The sequence below is a fragment of the Eubalaena glacialis genome, chromosome 11, assembly GCF_028564815.1.
Source record: "Eubalaena glacialis isolate mEubGla1 chromosome 11, mEubGla1.1.hap2.+ XY, whole genome shotgun sequence".
NCBI classification, from domain to species: domain Eukaryota; kingdom Metazoa; phylum Chordata; class Mammalia; order Artiodactyla; family Balaenidae; genus Eubalaena; species Eubalaena glacialis.
In genome coordinates, this window is record NC_083726.1 from 97,419,553 (window position 1) to 97,433,969 (window position 14,417).

At 34.8% G+C, this 14,417-nt stretch overlaps 1 protein-coding gene across 10 annotated transcripts in view; it reads left to right on the forward strand.

Moving 5' to 3' along the window:
• SOX5 (SRY-box transcription factor 5) overlaps positions 1–14,417 on the forward strand; it is a 992,512-nt gene that overhangs the window by 913,652 nt on the left and 64,443 nt on the right. For 9 of the 10 annotated variants that reach the window (XM_061206370.1, XM_061206379.1, XM_061206373.1 and 6 more), the window contains one exon: positions 10,542–10,688. The exons of the other annotated variant lie outside the window; for it this stretch is intronic. In XM_061206370.1, the coding sequence (XP_061062353.1) occupies positions 10,542–10,688 (147 nt within the window). The remainder of the gene's footprint in view (positions 1–10,541; positions 10,689–14,417) is intronic. 10 annotated transcript variants of the gene reach the window in all.

Genomic DNA, 14,417 nt, shown 5'->3' on the forward strand with positions numbered 1-14,417 from the left:
TCATCACGTAAAGTTGAAGTTTGGAAAGCACCTTCACATTGTAACATTGCTACGCATATGGTAAGTTTATATGGTACGTAATAGAAAAGAGAATTTTAAGGGATACTCAGACTTCTAACACTACTAGTTACTTAACCTCGGGCAATTTATGAGCTTTCACTTTCCCCATTGAACACACAGAATTGTTATGGTGATCCCTGAAATAGCATAAAGACTAATAGCAAAGTGGGTGGTACATCATAGTCACTGAGGAAATCATAGATATTGCATTTCCTCTCCCAAATATGCCAAGTATTTTTAAGCTTTCAGCAAGTATGCATTCTGGAAGTGAGTCTGTTTTTTATAATATACAAAATAACATATATAGTCTGATTCAATATGAACTAACACTCATTTTCTTTTTGTTTTGAGTTAAAGTCCTCAGTGTTTTTAATGTTTTGATTACTATTATACACCCTCCCCCCCAACCTATGGGGATAACACGAACAGTGATTTCACAGTTATGAACTTAGCCAAAGATAATTGTTTGCTTTAAAATTCTTTCTGATAATACTCAGCTTTTCTATATTTAATGATGAATTCTTGGTAGCAAAAGATTTTTTTCCCCAGTAAACAAGCGTTTCTGTGCTTATTGTTACTTTGAGAGGAATTTCAGCAGTGTTGTATTCCCATAAGTTAAACTAATTAAAGATAGGAGTAGAGTCACTGGTCTAGAAAAGATTTGAAGAGCTTTCCAGCCAGTGTCCTCCTTACCTTGCCAAATGGAGGTGTACTTACTGGTTGGTGACCTCAGGAATAGCTGCAGACTGTTCATCCTCCCACAGTAACGAACAGCAAGGCTGGAGTGGCATAAAAAGGGTCAATCGAATAGGTCATACATCATATGGGGAGGCAGATGTTGGAACATATTGTAATGGATTACTGTGCAGTCTATGAAGATGGCTTGTGGAGTAGAAAACACGAGGAAGGAGTGAGAAAGAGAGAAACTCTCAGTTGGTGTTTTCTTGCATGACTCTCGCAAATATATCTGGTTCTTTAAGGAACTGCTTCAATTATAAAAGTCAAAATGTTTTTCTAGCTATTCAGGGTTTATTGGTATGTAATAAAATGAAGAAAGCCTTTTCAAATCTATTTCATTTGAAGTGTTTCTTATTTATATGCTTCAGTATCTGCAGTGTGACAGAAACAGCATGAGAGCATCATACCTGTGAAAAAGGTCTTCAGGTTTAAATAAGTTCAAATGTATTCTTTAATTTTTCGCAGGATGCCATCTTCACACCCTCTCAACACTACATCCCTCTTTGATAGCTCCGTATTCCAAGTATCACACTGAGTGGGACTGAATTTGGAATAAAATAATAAAGATCGTCTATGTATTATTAATATTTGGTGATGGCAGCTTTACATAGATAATATAGCTTTTGTACATGTATTTACTATAGCTTTTTAATAGTAAAACCACACTATAGCCAGACATAATATTTTACTTTTGTATTATAACTTTTCCAAGACATATCACCCAGGAGTGATGTATTTAAGGAGATGCGGGTCATAATAGCAGTAGTTTCTGCCTTGGAGACCCTAGCAGGCAGCCCCATATTTCCTCAGGCATGTTTTCCAAGTGGCTCACCAGTTTTCTCTAAAGGCAAAACATTCCTTTCTGAAGTGGATGGCAATTGTTTTCCCCTTGTGGCTTGTCTTCCTGCAATCCTGAACTCATCTCTGTATGTCCGCTGACCATCCAGCCTTTCGGAGACTTTATCCACTGAAGTCATTTCCTTGCTTAACCTGCCATTGAAACTCTTATATTCCAACAGCTCCAGATGGTTCGTTTTTTAAATTATGCACCATTGATACACTATTAGTTATCCTTCATTTCCACAAATCTGTACTGTCTGAATTTACTTACTCTTTCGGTTTGATACGTTTCTTTCTTTTCCTCAAGTTTCCTTAGGAATTGTGTCCAAATACACACGATCCTGGATCATCCACATTGCGTATACTTACTTGAACTTGCTTCTCCAAGCGACTCCAGTCCCTGCTATACCCAGACTATCACTCCCTTTGCTCCCTTGAGAATAACTCTTCAATTGCAACGCTGGACGGGAGATGAAGTGCAAATGCCTCCCAAATTCCTCCGGCACCTGTGATTCTCCCAATCACTTTTTCCCATGGTCTCCGGGAGATCTGGGGAAGCAACAGGAGAAATGCTTCACTCCCTCCAGCCCCCACCCCACTTACATACCACCAAGGAGGGTAGAAGAGAGCTCTAACCATCTACTCCCTTCCCCAAGCCTTTCACCCTCAACACAGACTTGACAAAGAGTCTCAGTCTTTAGAGCTGCCTGTCAACTCTGTCTAGTCTCCGTTTCTTCCAGCAGTCCCCTTAGTGGTTAAAAAAAGTCATCGACTTTCAGAGCTCACTTTGATATTCTAGTGTTCCTTGATGGGTACAAAGGGTGCATGGTCCTTTATAATCGGTATTGTACTTCTCTACTAGGATTTTTGAAAATTAAAAAATTTAAAAATTATTGTGTAAGTATATAAAAATTATATAAGAGGAAAATATGTTTATTTCTGTTACTTATTATTGTCATTATATTATTTATCATTATGGACCTTTTGATAAAAACTATACACTGCTATTAAACTGGACCCTCACAGTCTCTCTGATAGGTTTTACTCTTTAAAATTGAATTCAGATGTCCAGAACTCTTACAACTCAACAATAAAATAACCCGATTTCTTAAAAGAGCAAAAGATCGGAATAGACATTTTACCAAAGAAGACATAGAAATGGCTAGTAAGCACATGAAAAGATGCTCAATGTCATCAGTCATTAGGGAAATGCAAATTAAAACCACAATGAGATACCACTGCACTTCTACTAGAATAGTTATGATCGAAAGACAGACAATACCAAGTTATTGATGATAATACACTGCTAGTGGGAATGCAGAAAGATTCAGCCACTTTAGAAAGTCTGGCAGTACCTTGAAAAGGTAAACATTAACTTACCATATGACCTAGCAAAATCCAATCCTAGGAATCAGGTAGCCAAGAGAAATGAAAACACACAAAGACTTGTCCTGGAACATTCATAGCAGGACTATTCATAATAGCCTAAAATTGGAAACAAACAAAATGTCCATCAACTGGATAAATGGATAAACAAATACGGTATATCAATACAAATGAGTACCATTCAGCGATATAATGGAACAGACTACTTATACGTGCTAAAACATGGAGGAACCTCAAAAACATGCTAAACGGAAGAAGCCAGATCTCTTTTTCTTCAGTCTCCTCCAGCCCTGCCCCAGTAGTGTTGACTGCAAAAGAAGATAGCCTCACATCTAACCTAGGGGACGTAGAAGGAGTGTGTACTTTTATTTTAAAAAGGGAAGAGGAAAGTTTCTCTTAAAAGTTCCCTCTACGGTATAGAGGAAAACCTTAAATACTTAAATATATTTTGTTGGTGGATTTAAAAGTTAACTTTATGAGTTTGCATGTTATGTTCACTTACCTGGAATATCTTTCCATTCTAACTTTCTCTTGCAACTTCCTTGAAGACGCCTATCTAGCAGGGCTGCAGCTGGGCCCCACCTTAGCAGCGCTTTAGAAGATAGTCACAGCCAAGAAAGGTATCCCACCTAGGGCAAAACCATTCATCTTCTCTTGAATGGAGCTAGGGGTAAGAAGAGCAGGCACGCAGGCTGTGGGCCTAGTCTTAAAACACCAAGGAGAGCAGGAATCGAAATTCCCATCTGCCCTCCACATCATTTCTGTGTGTGGAGGGGAAAATACGCATAACATAGAATTTGCCATCTTAACCATTTCACATTGTTGTGCAACACATCATCAGCATCCATCTCCAGAACTTTTTCATCTTCCCAAATTGAAATTCTGTACCTATTAAGCAGTTACATCCCTTCCCGCCTCCCCACCCGACCCCCAGCTCCTGGGAACCACCGCTCTTTATGTCTCTCTAAAAACGACTACTCTAGATGCATCATATAAGAGGGATCATACAATATTCGGTCTTTTATCATTGGCTTATTTCACTTAGCATAGTGTCTTCAAGGTTCATCCATGTAGTAGCATTTGTCAGAATTCCCTTACTTTTTAAGGCTGAATAATATTCCACTGTATGTATATGACACACTTTGCTTATCCATTCCCCCCTTGATGGACACTTGGATCTCTTCCACCTTTTGGCTACTGTGACTAATGCTGCTGTGAACATGGGTGTACAAATATCTGCTCCAGGCCCTGCTTTCAATTATTTGGAATATATACCCAGAAGAGGGATTGTTGGATCATATGGTAATTCTGTTTCATTTTTTGAGGAATTGCCATAGTGTTTTCCAAAAGTAGTTACACCATTTTATATTCCCAGCAGAAAAGCTCAAAGGTTCCAATTTCTCCACATCCTCACCAATATTTGCTATGTTCAGGTTTTTTGATAATAGCTGTCCTAACGGATTGTGAAGTGGTATCTCATTTTGGTATTCATTTGCACCCAGCTATTTTGAAGGTGTGTTTGTCCAGATGGCAAAATGAACCATATTTTATTAAACACATCATTAGCTAGATTTGTAAATTGTAAATTTTTATATATTTGGCATGTGAGTTTCTATTTGCACTTTTGCCCTGGAATCCAACAAATTTAAGGCCTATTGTGTTTTTCATGCAATATGCTCGAATAACCTCAAAAAGAAGAGCTGACAGTATTAGAGCAAGAAGAAGTCCATGTTTTAACTCAAGTTGCTCTGATAATTTTCTGTGAAGAAACATTATGAAAAATAATGTGCAAAGCAAATTTATTCACATTGAAACATGCTGATATGTTTTGAAAGATTTTCTTCAGTACATTAGTTTCTCTTTAAACTCCACATTTAAGATACATTACGAAGCTGAAATTAAGCCATAAAGATAACACTTATGGAGCCTTGAAATTGCTTTCTGAATTTTTTTCTCACAAATGTTATTCCTTGTCCCTGCCCTTAAAAAAACAAACATGCTTTTCATATACATCGTATCTAACATAAATCTCTCAGGTTAGATTTAAGCTTTAGAAGTACACATTTATCAACTTTTAAAATCATAATAAGCCACAACACACACATTTTAAAATCTCTAATCCAAACAGTTAACACATTGTAGACATATTAACTTTTATTGCCAGATTTCAGTCACTACACTTAAAAAAAAAAATCACCTCCCATTTCTGTACATATATTTGAACTTCAAGATGCTATTAACAAGGGAGTTTTTAGCTCTGTAACGTTCTTTTTGAAGATTTAGGTCTATATGTGTTTGCTTAGGTGAGAGTTTAGAAGTGACTACTACTTATTTCTGAGAGCTTTCTTGATCACCACGTGTGATAAAGGACTTCTTCAACTTTCAGCCCTGTACCTCTTTAAATTCTTGGGATAGTTAAAACAACCTCATTGGTCTCATTTAATTAAATGTTAAAATATGTAAAATTCATTTACAGTTATAATACACCTCTTTTTTCTCTCTCTTTATGTATCAGTGTTTGATATGAAATTTCATTTGGAGAAAATGATCCTACTTACAAAATAATTTTAAACAATTAATTTAGCAAAAACAATATTAAGCGGTTGTGCAGTGTGTTAGCACTCTTCACTCAGATCATGGAATGTTTTTTTTTCCTTTTTCATGTTCACAACTGTTACTTCAACTCAAACTTTCATTCAAATTACTGCTGCTAAATTTTGGTAACCTCATAACTGATATTACTCTTGTCTTTATCTTATCTTAACTAAAACAATATATATGTTTTAGTTTAAAACGTATGTATTGCTCTCAGACATTCAGTGGCTTTCTCTTGCCTACATATTAAATTTAAACTGTTTTGCTTATATTTCACGATTTTCTGTAAGTTGAACTTAGCCTGCACCCAGTACTGTTTTGTTCTTCCCAAGGTTTGCGCTCAGTTAGGTCACTGTCCTGTCTCCGGTCTACCACCTACTCTCTCACCTACTGTTCCACACCATCCTCTCTATTCCCTTTGCAACAGCCGGGTCATTCCTGCTCCTGTGCCTGGCTTTAGACTGTGCTCCCTCCCTAGAATGCCACCTCTTTTATTCTGCTCAGCTTAGCTACACCTCTATAATGAAAGCATATCAGAATGCACTGATTCATTTCCTTTTTTGTCATGCCTTTAACAGTGGCATATAGTGACATACAGTACACTTATATTCTCAATATTTTATATGTACCAGTGTTGACTTAGGGAGGAAACTATGTTTACGCATTTTCTGTATCCCCCACGGTACCTAGCACAGTCCAGAGTCTGTAGTAGGAGATTAGCACGTAAGTATTACCTAGTTCTTACTTGGTATAATTAATCCATTAATAATTATAACTGTTACTTATTGATCAAGTGAGTGTTTTATGCACAGTATGTGATGTATTTCTCACAGCAACCATGCAAGGTCAGTTTTATTTATCCCTGAATTTGCAGATTAAGGAATTGTGGTTCAGATTGGTCACCCAAGGTCACTAGCTCAGAGCTGGGGTTAGAATTGTGGTTTGCCTTCCTTTTAACTGTCCCTCTAAAAGTAGAAATGGTCCTTGAAGGAGCTTAAAACGCTGAAGAGACAAAGATGTAGTTTTATGGAACAGTTTGAGATGAAAGTGAGAGTTACTTATATGTATAGATAGATATATAGAAACATACTTATGAGCACATTAGCACCAAGACCCTAAGTAACCAATGAATAGATTCCAACCTAATTGTATGTGATTGTCTCCATTAAAAAAGAAAAAAATCATTTTCTGAAGTAGGTGTAGGGATGGGGGAAGGGAAAGGGAATGAGAATGCAATATTTTAAGTAATACAAAGAATAGAAAACCTAATGCTCTGTTGGGGAGTTTTAGAGATCAAACCAAACCCCTAACATATCCTTTTCAAGATAAGGGTCAAATTATTCTTCAAGGTAAAAAAGTGTTATTCTGTAGTCTGGTTAACATCATGCCCTGAGTGTTCTCCTTAATCTTCAGCTTTTTATGTTTAGGATCTCTCAACTTCTTTCTGATGTTAAGAACAACTTGACTGTTTTTCATAAAAGTACATTTATCATAATACACCTTATATTTAACTCCGGGTTTTCTCTACTATCCTTTAAAGAGAAACGTGAGCCAAGTTTTTGTTTAAACATTTTTATTTATATATAATTACAAGTGACTTTAATTATATATGTACATAATATGTAAATGAGTTCTATAGTTCACAGGATGCTTGTTACTTCAGGTGGCTTTCCAGTGCCCACAAATTTCATGCCCCTTCCCGCTCACCAAGGTCAGCCAGTGATTCTGAGATTATAGACCTCCCTCAGTACAGATACCTACATGATTCTTGATTCTGCTTTAAGAACATTTAATAAATGAAATAAAATACTAATCATCTCTAGACTTTCTTGTTTTAATATCAGTCAACATACATCTTAATGGATAGACAAATGGATTTAAGTTTTTGAAAGGTTGAATTAAAATAAGTCTCAGCAGCATTTAGTTTTTAAGTTGCCTACCCTTGATATATAACCAGGTATGAAAACCACTGTCAGCTTCTTTAAATCTACTGAAAATTTGTTTTAACTTGTGAATGGCCAAATTAGGTCCCAGCAGTATTAAAATTTCTGGTTTATTTTACTTGTGCAGACCCAAAGTATGTTAGATTCTCTGAGACTTGAGGCCTTTTTATGCTTCTGTAATATAATGTAAATTTAAGGAACACATATATTTGACACAAATTAAAATTATTGAAAATAGATCTTTCCTACTTCCAAACCTCGGCAAACTAGGAAGATCAGATGTGTGTGGTGGGAAATGTAATGATCTGGAAATAGTGGAAAGTTAATCACAGTTGGGGAAAAGTAGGTCTATATATCGACCCTTTGCATAGAGAAAGCCAAATATGAGGAAGGGGATATGCGAGATTGGGGGGAATGAAGTGCTACTTCATGTTAGCCATACTGAATGAGTAATAAGATTATGACTTTTTCATCATTAATTACTTTAACTCTCTGTGTTTTGTAAAAATACCAGTTACTAGTATACTGTTCTAGTAAAAATGTGTATTTAAATGGGCCCGTGTATTTTCCAAATTTATCTTCTTTTCTCCTCAAAGGAATTTTTTAGGATAATTTAACTGAGGTAAACCTTAATTTCATATTTAAAAGGTTAAAATAATGCATTTATTTGAATGAAGGAAGAACATGTATGATTTTTTTTAATTCCAAGTATATACCATCTCCTACCTTTAAATTCATTAAAGTGTTTGGGAACATATTTATTCTTCTATTTTTACTAGTAGTTCTAATACTTCTTTGGAAGTTGTGAATCTGTAGTGATTTATGTTTAAACATTTAATTACCTTTTATGAGTGACTGGTCCATCTATTTAATTATCTAATTAATACAAATAGTCAATATTTTTTCAATATTTTGAAATAATTTTTTAATAATCAAATTCAAATTTTGAGTAACTATTTTGTTCACATTTTTCCTTTTAGCTACAGAGGTTAAAATATCCCATGTCATCTTTAGTAATTATGGAACAATTTTATATTTTGTGTATACTAAACCAGAAATATGTGTTGTTACCTTCTAGGAATAATAGGCACTGGAATCATTTTTAAAGACAAGGATATAATATACAGTACAATATGGAATTTACAATATGTAATATAGTTATCCAGCCAGTATTTTAAAATACATATATTTTAAAATTCAGTACACTGGAAAAAATTTTAATTTGCAAAGTGATATCCTGGGTTATTGGTTATTTTCTTAATGGCTTCATAAACCGTTCAGGATGATGATGGAAGAAATTACTTTGTGAATCGCAGAATTTAAGACACAGGTTTTTAACCCAAGTGTGGGAAATGCGTCATTTCTGATACTTTGAAAGTGGTACACTCCCACTCATCATATTTGACATCATATCCTTTTACTTTTTATGTAATCTATTAAAGACTTATGAATTAAATCTTATTCTTTCTGATTGACTGGGGTAAGAAATAACATAATTCTAATGCATGCAAAAAATTTGGGGGGTGGGACAGTCATTACTGATAGTATAAATATACTTCTCTGGTGTTTCTTTTGTCTGGAATGTATCTTGCGTTAGTTGACATAAAACAATAAGCTATAATTTTTAAAATAATTTTAATGTCCTGTTTTCATTTAGAACAAAGCATCTAGAAACTCTGAAAAATGTAAATGTATGTTCATGTATATAAATGCCAGTCTTCAGTCTTCATTATTTCATTTATAGAGAGACCCCACTTATCAGAGTCTCTGGCTTATCCTGAGCAGTTTCAGCCTTTGAAATTTCCCTTTCAGAGAAAAACCAAGATAATCCAGAGAACTATTTCACAGCACTTTTCCTTGGGAGCTTTTTTCTTTAACATCAGTCTTTTTATTATGGAAGTTCTAGCTTGCATAGTAAAAGCTATCCATGAAATCTTAAGACAAATGAGAAATAAGAAATTGGGTTGTATTTTAAATATATATACGCACATATATATGTATATATATGTGTGTATATCTATACACTTATTTATTAATATTTGTATATGTATATATAAATAATTGCTTCTTCAATCAGATTTTCACAAACTGCTAAATGGAGATGAAAGAGTATTAATCTAAACATTTGATATGACTCTTTGAATGTAAAGCAACCTCCATGTTTTAAGATACTACATGATATGGCTATCATCATCAAGTAAAATTTTCCCTTATTATTAAATTGATTTGTTGAAGAATTTTTATTGGTCATTTAATAAGAATTACTATGTGATGGCTTAGTCGAAGAGTGTGTGATTTAGATAGTATTCCTTAAAACCCTAATCCTCAAGATTATCTCAAGTTTGTCTGTGTTTATATATCATGAAGTAAAGTGGCATTCTGGCAAGCATCCAGTTAACTTTTATCAACTGAGGTAGACTGACCCGATAATGTTCTTCAAATAGTCCCCTTCCATTCCCTCCCAGTGGCTTTTTTGTATTTCTACACAGCTAATAATCAGAAAAAATTGTTACAGGTGCCCTTTTCAGCAAGTCAAAGAAAGGAAATATACAGGGCTTGAACCCATATGGATAGTAAGAAAATTACTTGGTGTATGAAGCTTCATTCTTTTGTAACACACCGTGTAAATTTTTAAATGGTTAAAATAAAGGTATTAACCATATAGTATGATATACTTTTCCTCCACTGATGTTGGCAAAGAGTAAATACAGATGACTGTTACTTGTTTTCAGTCCCTGTATATACTGACACTAAAATTCCTTATGTGTGGTATCTGTCATTTCTCCCCTGAGAAGTAAGTCATGAAAGTTGAGGTGACAGTGTCTTTCTTTAAATATTCCAGGGCACAAACAAAAATACCCAATTGGAAAAATACCACATCTTATTACAGGTATTTTCTGGGAGGCGCATTTATTTTATTACTCAGTCCTTTTTTTTTCTCTCTCCCTCCTTCCCTCTCTCTCTCTCTTTCTTCTGTAGCAGTTATATGCTGCCCAGCTAGCCGCAATGCAGGTGTCTCCAGGAGGAAAGCTCCCAGGCATACCCCACGGCAACCTTGGTGCTGCTGTGTCTCCTACCAGCATTCACACAGACAAGAGCACAAACAGCCCACCACCCAAAAGCAAGGTACCCTTTTGAAGAAACTACATGTTTTGACATTTAGAGTGTCCTTTTCATTCAGTGAGATTTATTGAATATCTATTATGTGCCAGCAACTGGGCTAAACTCTAGATCTCCAAGGAAATAATAGTCTAGTAGGATCAGTAAGGAAGGTGTCCCTATAAATTTGCATACATACCTTTAGTCACTCGTTTATTCAACAAACATGCATTTATAGTAGGAAATGTGAGTGACACAAATATTTGTAAGATAGGTGTGCTGTCATCAAGAATTTTACAGTCTTATAAAATAGATAGCCATCCTCTACGATACAAAGTCTTAGAAGGAGTTACAGATAAAGTGCATTGGAAGTTATTAGGACAAAGAGATTATTACCTTCAGTGAGAGATCTGGGAAAAGTTTCCCGAAGGGGCAACTGAAATAGACCTTAATATATGAGTATGATTAGTACATACAGAAAATGTTTTATATAAATATCAATAACTATTATTATGAGGTATAGTATAGACATAATTTTCGATGTATTATTCAGCCAATGAGATGATCATGTACAGATAGGAAGATAATACTAGTGTTGAAAGTAAGACTCTTTAGCAATAGTTTTGTTTTTAGAGCTAAGGAAACATTTCCTGAGAGAATGTAGAAAAGGATCAGGAGAGTTTCAGGTAATTTGTCTCTTGGCTCAGAAGAAGAGAGAAGCAGAAAAATTAATTTGAATTTCTTTGTGATTTTTAAGATCTTACCTAGATGATAGTATATGAATATATTAAACTTTCTGTGGAAAAAGTAAAAAGAGTAACCATAAAATAATTTTTCCTGACGTTAATCAGGGAAATAATCACACATATTTTCTAACAATTAGAAAATATTAAGTAGAAAACTGATAACAGTTAATTTACCCCCAAAATAATACTGTTTTGTCTTTTGCTGAATTACCTAGAAAATTGATTCTGCTCTTCATTTCATGAATTCATGTTGAAATGTCTAAAGAGTAATAGGCTAAGAGTAGTCACAACAGTTGAAAAAATACACAGAGAAAAAATTAGAAAGTATTGCAAAAGAAAAAAACAATCCAAGAATTTTTTTACTCCTTCCGTAGTGCCCTGGCAGGTGCTTTTCACAGTCAGCGTATTAATCCAGAGTAGAAATTGGGAAAGAGAAGAGATGGGTTGGGAAAGTGTCCTCCAGCCTCCATCTCCTCAAAACCTCCAAGTCTGTTTTTATATAGTAAGAGATAAATACATTTGGAATTGTAGGTGAGCCTGGACAAGGGCCTTAGACCTCACCAGCAACATGTGCAAATATATAGTGCAAAACATTGTACTTACTGCTGTGATATTAGGAAATATGCATAAGCCACTTTTTAGAGCTCTTTCTGCTGTGTAATGGACCTTGCATGTTCTGTGCTTGATGTATACCTAAGGCCCGGTCTGCTTTTCTTCATGATCACAGCAGAACATATGTTTTTAAAACTTGGTAATAATTATAACATTTATTAAATATAATTTAATTTTAAAGCAGTGATGTTTTGGTGTCTCCATGGACCAGCAGTTTCAATGTATTACGTGTACAGGCTAACACTGAGAAAAATAAATAGCCGTAGCAGCACAGTCACTGTCACACACAAGTAACTCTGTGAGGTATCATTCTGGGTTTTTTCCCATGACTTATTAATGTGATTTCACATCATGTTTTATAATGATGCTTTACATTAAGACGTTTCATCTTATGATTTTATAGTATATAGTTCACGTGTAAAGGACTAATGGGTTTTTCCTGGTTCCTAGAATTACTTTTTATCATTAATATCTTCTCTCCAAATGACTTAACTCAAATAATCATGAAGCTTTTGATATCAGTCAGCCTCATCCATTTATGCATCTATTTATTTGTTCATTCATTCATTCATCCATTCAAATGTTTATTGAGCACTTGCTACAATACTGTCTTAGGTAACCATGGCAAATGTAAAAGTGACTGAAAGTTGGCCAAGATTAGGACACTGCTTTATGAGCTATATGGTTCCAGACATTCATAGAACTCCACAGACTGGATGCAAAGATTGATTATTTCAGTAATGTTAGGACTCTGCCATATTCTATGGTTTTAAACACCTCCATTTGTTTAGTACTAGTAAAAAAGTGGATTGTGTTTCTATAAGCTATGATTATACATAATTTTAAAAATATATTTATAGTTTATCGCTAAATTTCACTTTTGGAAAATTAGCCTTCATGAATTTTCTATCACATAAAGTTTAAGAAAACCATGGATGTTGTATTTTTTCCCACCTACAATTATTATAAAATACATAAAAAGTTTAACCCAGAATAAAGTGCCTCTTTTTAAGTAACAACCACGATTTAATAAAAATATGTCCTTTCTTTGCTCATTGCCCTCTAGCATACTGTCTACCACCATTCTTATTGCAGGAAAAGATGTCTTAAATGTGCTTGGTGTTTTAGCTAAGCAGTAAAGTTTACTGGGTTAAAAATAGCCAGACCAATAAATATTACTGTTGTCATTTTAATGAAGAACATAGCTAAAAAAATACAAGCGACAATAAATAAAGAGGTCCCATTTCAATACATGAATTTAGTTTCTTAGAGGCTGGAATTGACATTTATACATGGTATAATAAACATTTTGCCTTCACAAAGCCATTTTAGTTATATATTATCATTTATTAGTTATATGTTATCATTTATTATTATATATATATTTTGAAACAATCAATTCTTAGTGTCCTGGGGGCATTTTCTGTGTGTTTTATTGGTGGATTTTCATGTCTGTCTTACTATACAATAGAATTATTTTATTTAGCTTTGTGTTATCTGCCTACCTACCTGGCATAAGCCAAACTGATGATTTATGTTGAAAGTACCTTTATTGTACTTTGAATAGAAAAATAGAATCATAAGCCACATCTAGGTGATGATGTAAGGAAAATGATCTTACTGACAGCTGTCAAAAATCAACCATGTTCTCTGGGTTTTCTTGCCTGCCCTTCTTCCTAGATTTGCCTTTGACTCACAACTCCAGAGAAGGACACAAACAAAACTTATTTGCAATTTGCAAAAAATGGAAGGGGGGAATCAAAGGGAAGGGGCTCCAAAAGACTGTAAAATTGTACAGCATGAGTCCTCTGATGCATGCTGTTTTCAATCTGCTGTGTGCCAGTTGGAGGCTTGAGGGGGTTGTGCGTGCGCTAGAAAGGATAATGCTGAGAAATGATAGAGTGGCTGTGACCTCCAAGCTCAGCCTGGAAATCCAAGACATTGATTTCACTTAGCATTCCTGCTGAGAAATCTGGCGGAGTTCAGTTGTAATAAAAGAACAAGATTCTGTTCTAATGGTAATGGCGTATGACGGACATATCACTTTGTCTGTCCTCAGCACCAGAGAGAGGAGAATTGGAGAAAGGTCACCTGATCTTCCCGTGGTGTTGTACGAGTGCTGTACTGAGCTTTGAACTGCCACTTAGGAACATAATTATTTATAGTATTAAATGGTAAAGAAACCTTTAGAGGACTCACAGTGACCCTCTAAAAACTGCAGACAGGAAGTGTGTACCATAAACGTGAAAAAACAAAAATCTGCTGTCTTCAAAATCTGCACTGGAGAACTTGGATAATGTTGCTGGTTGAATTATATGGCTTTAAACTTACTGTTTTGAACGGTTTTCATTAATGCCTGACATATTGTCGTTGCTTAACTTTTCCTTATTTTTTATGC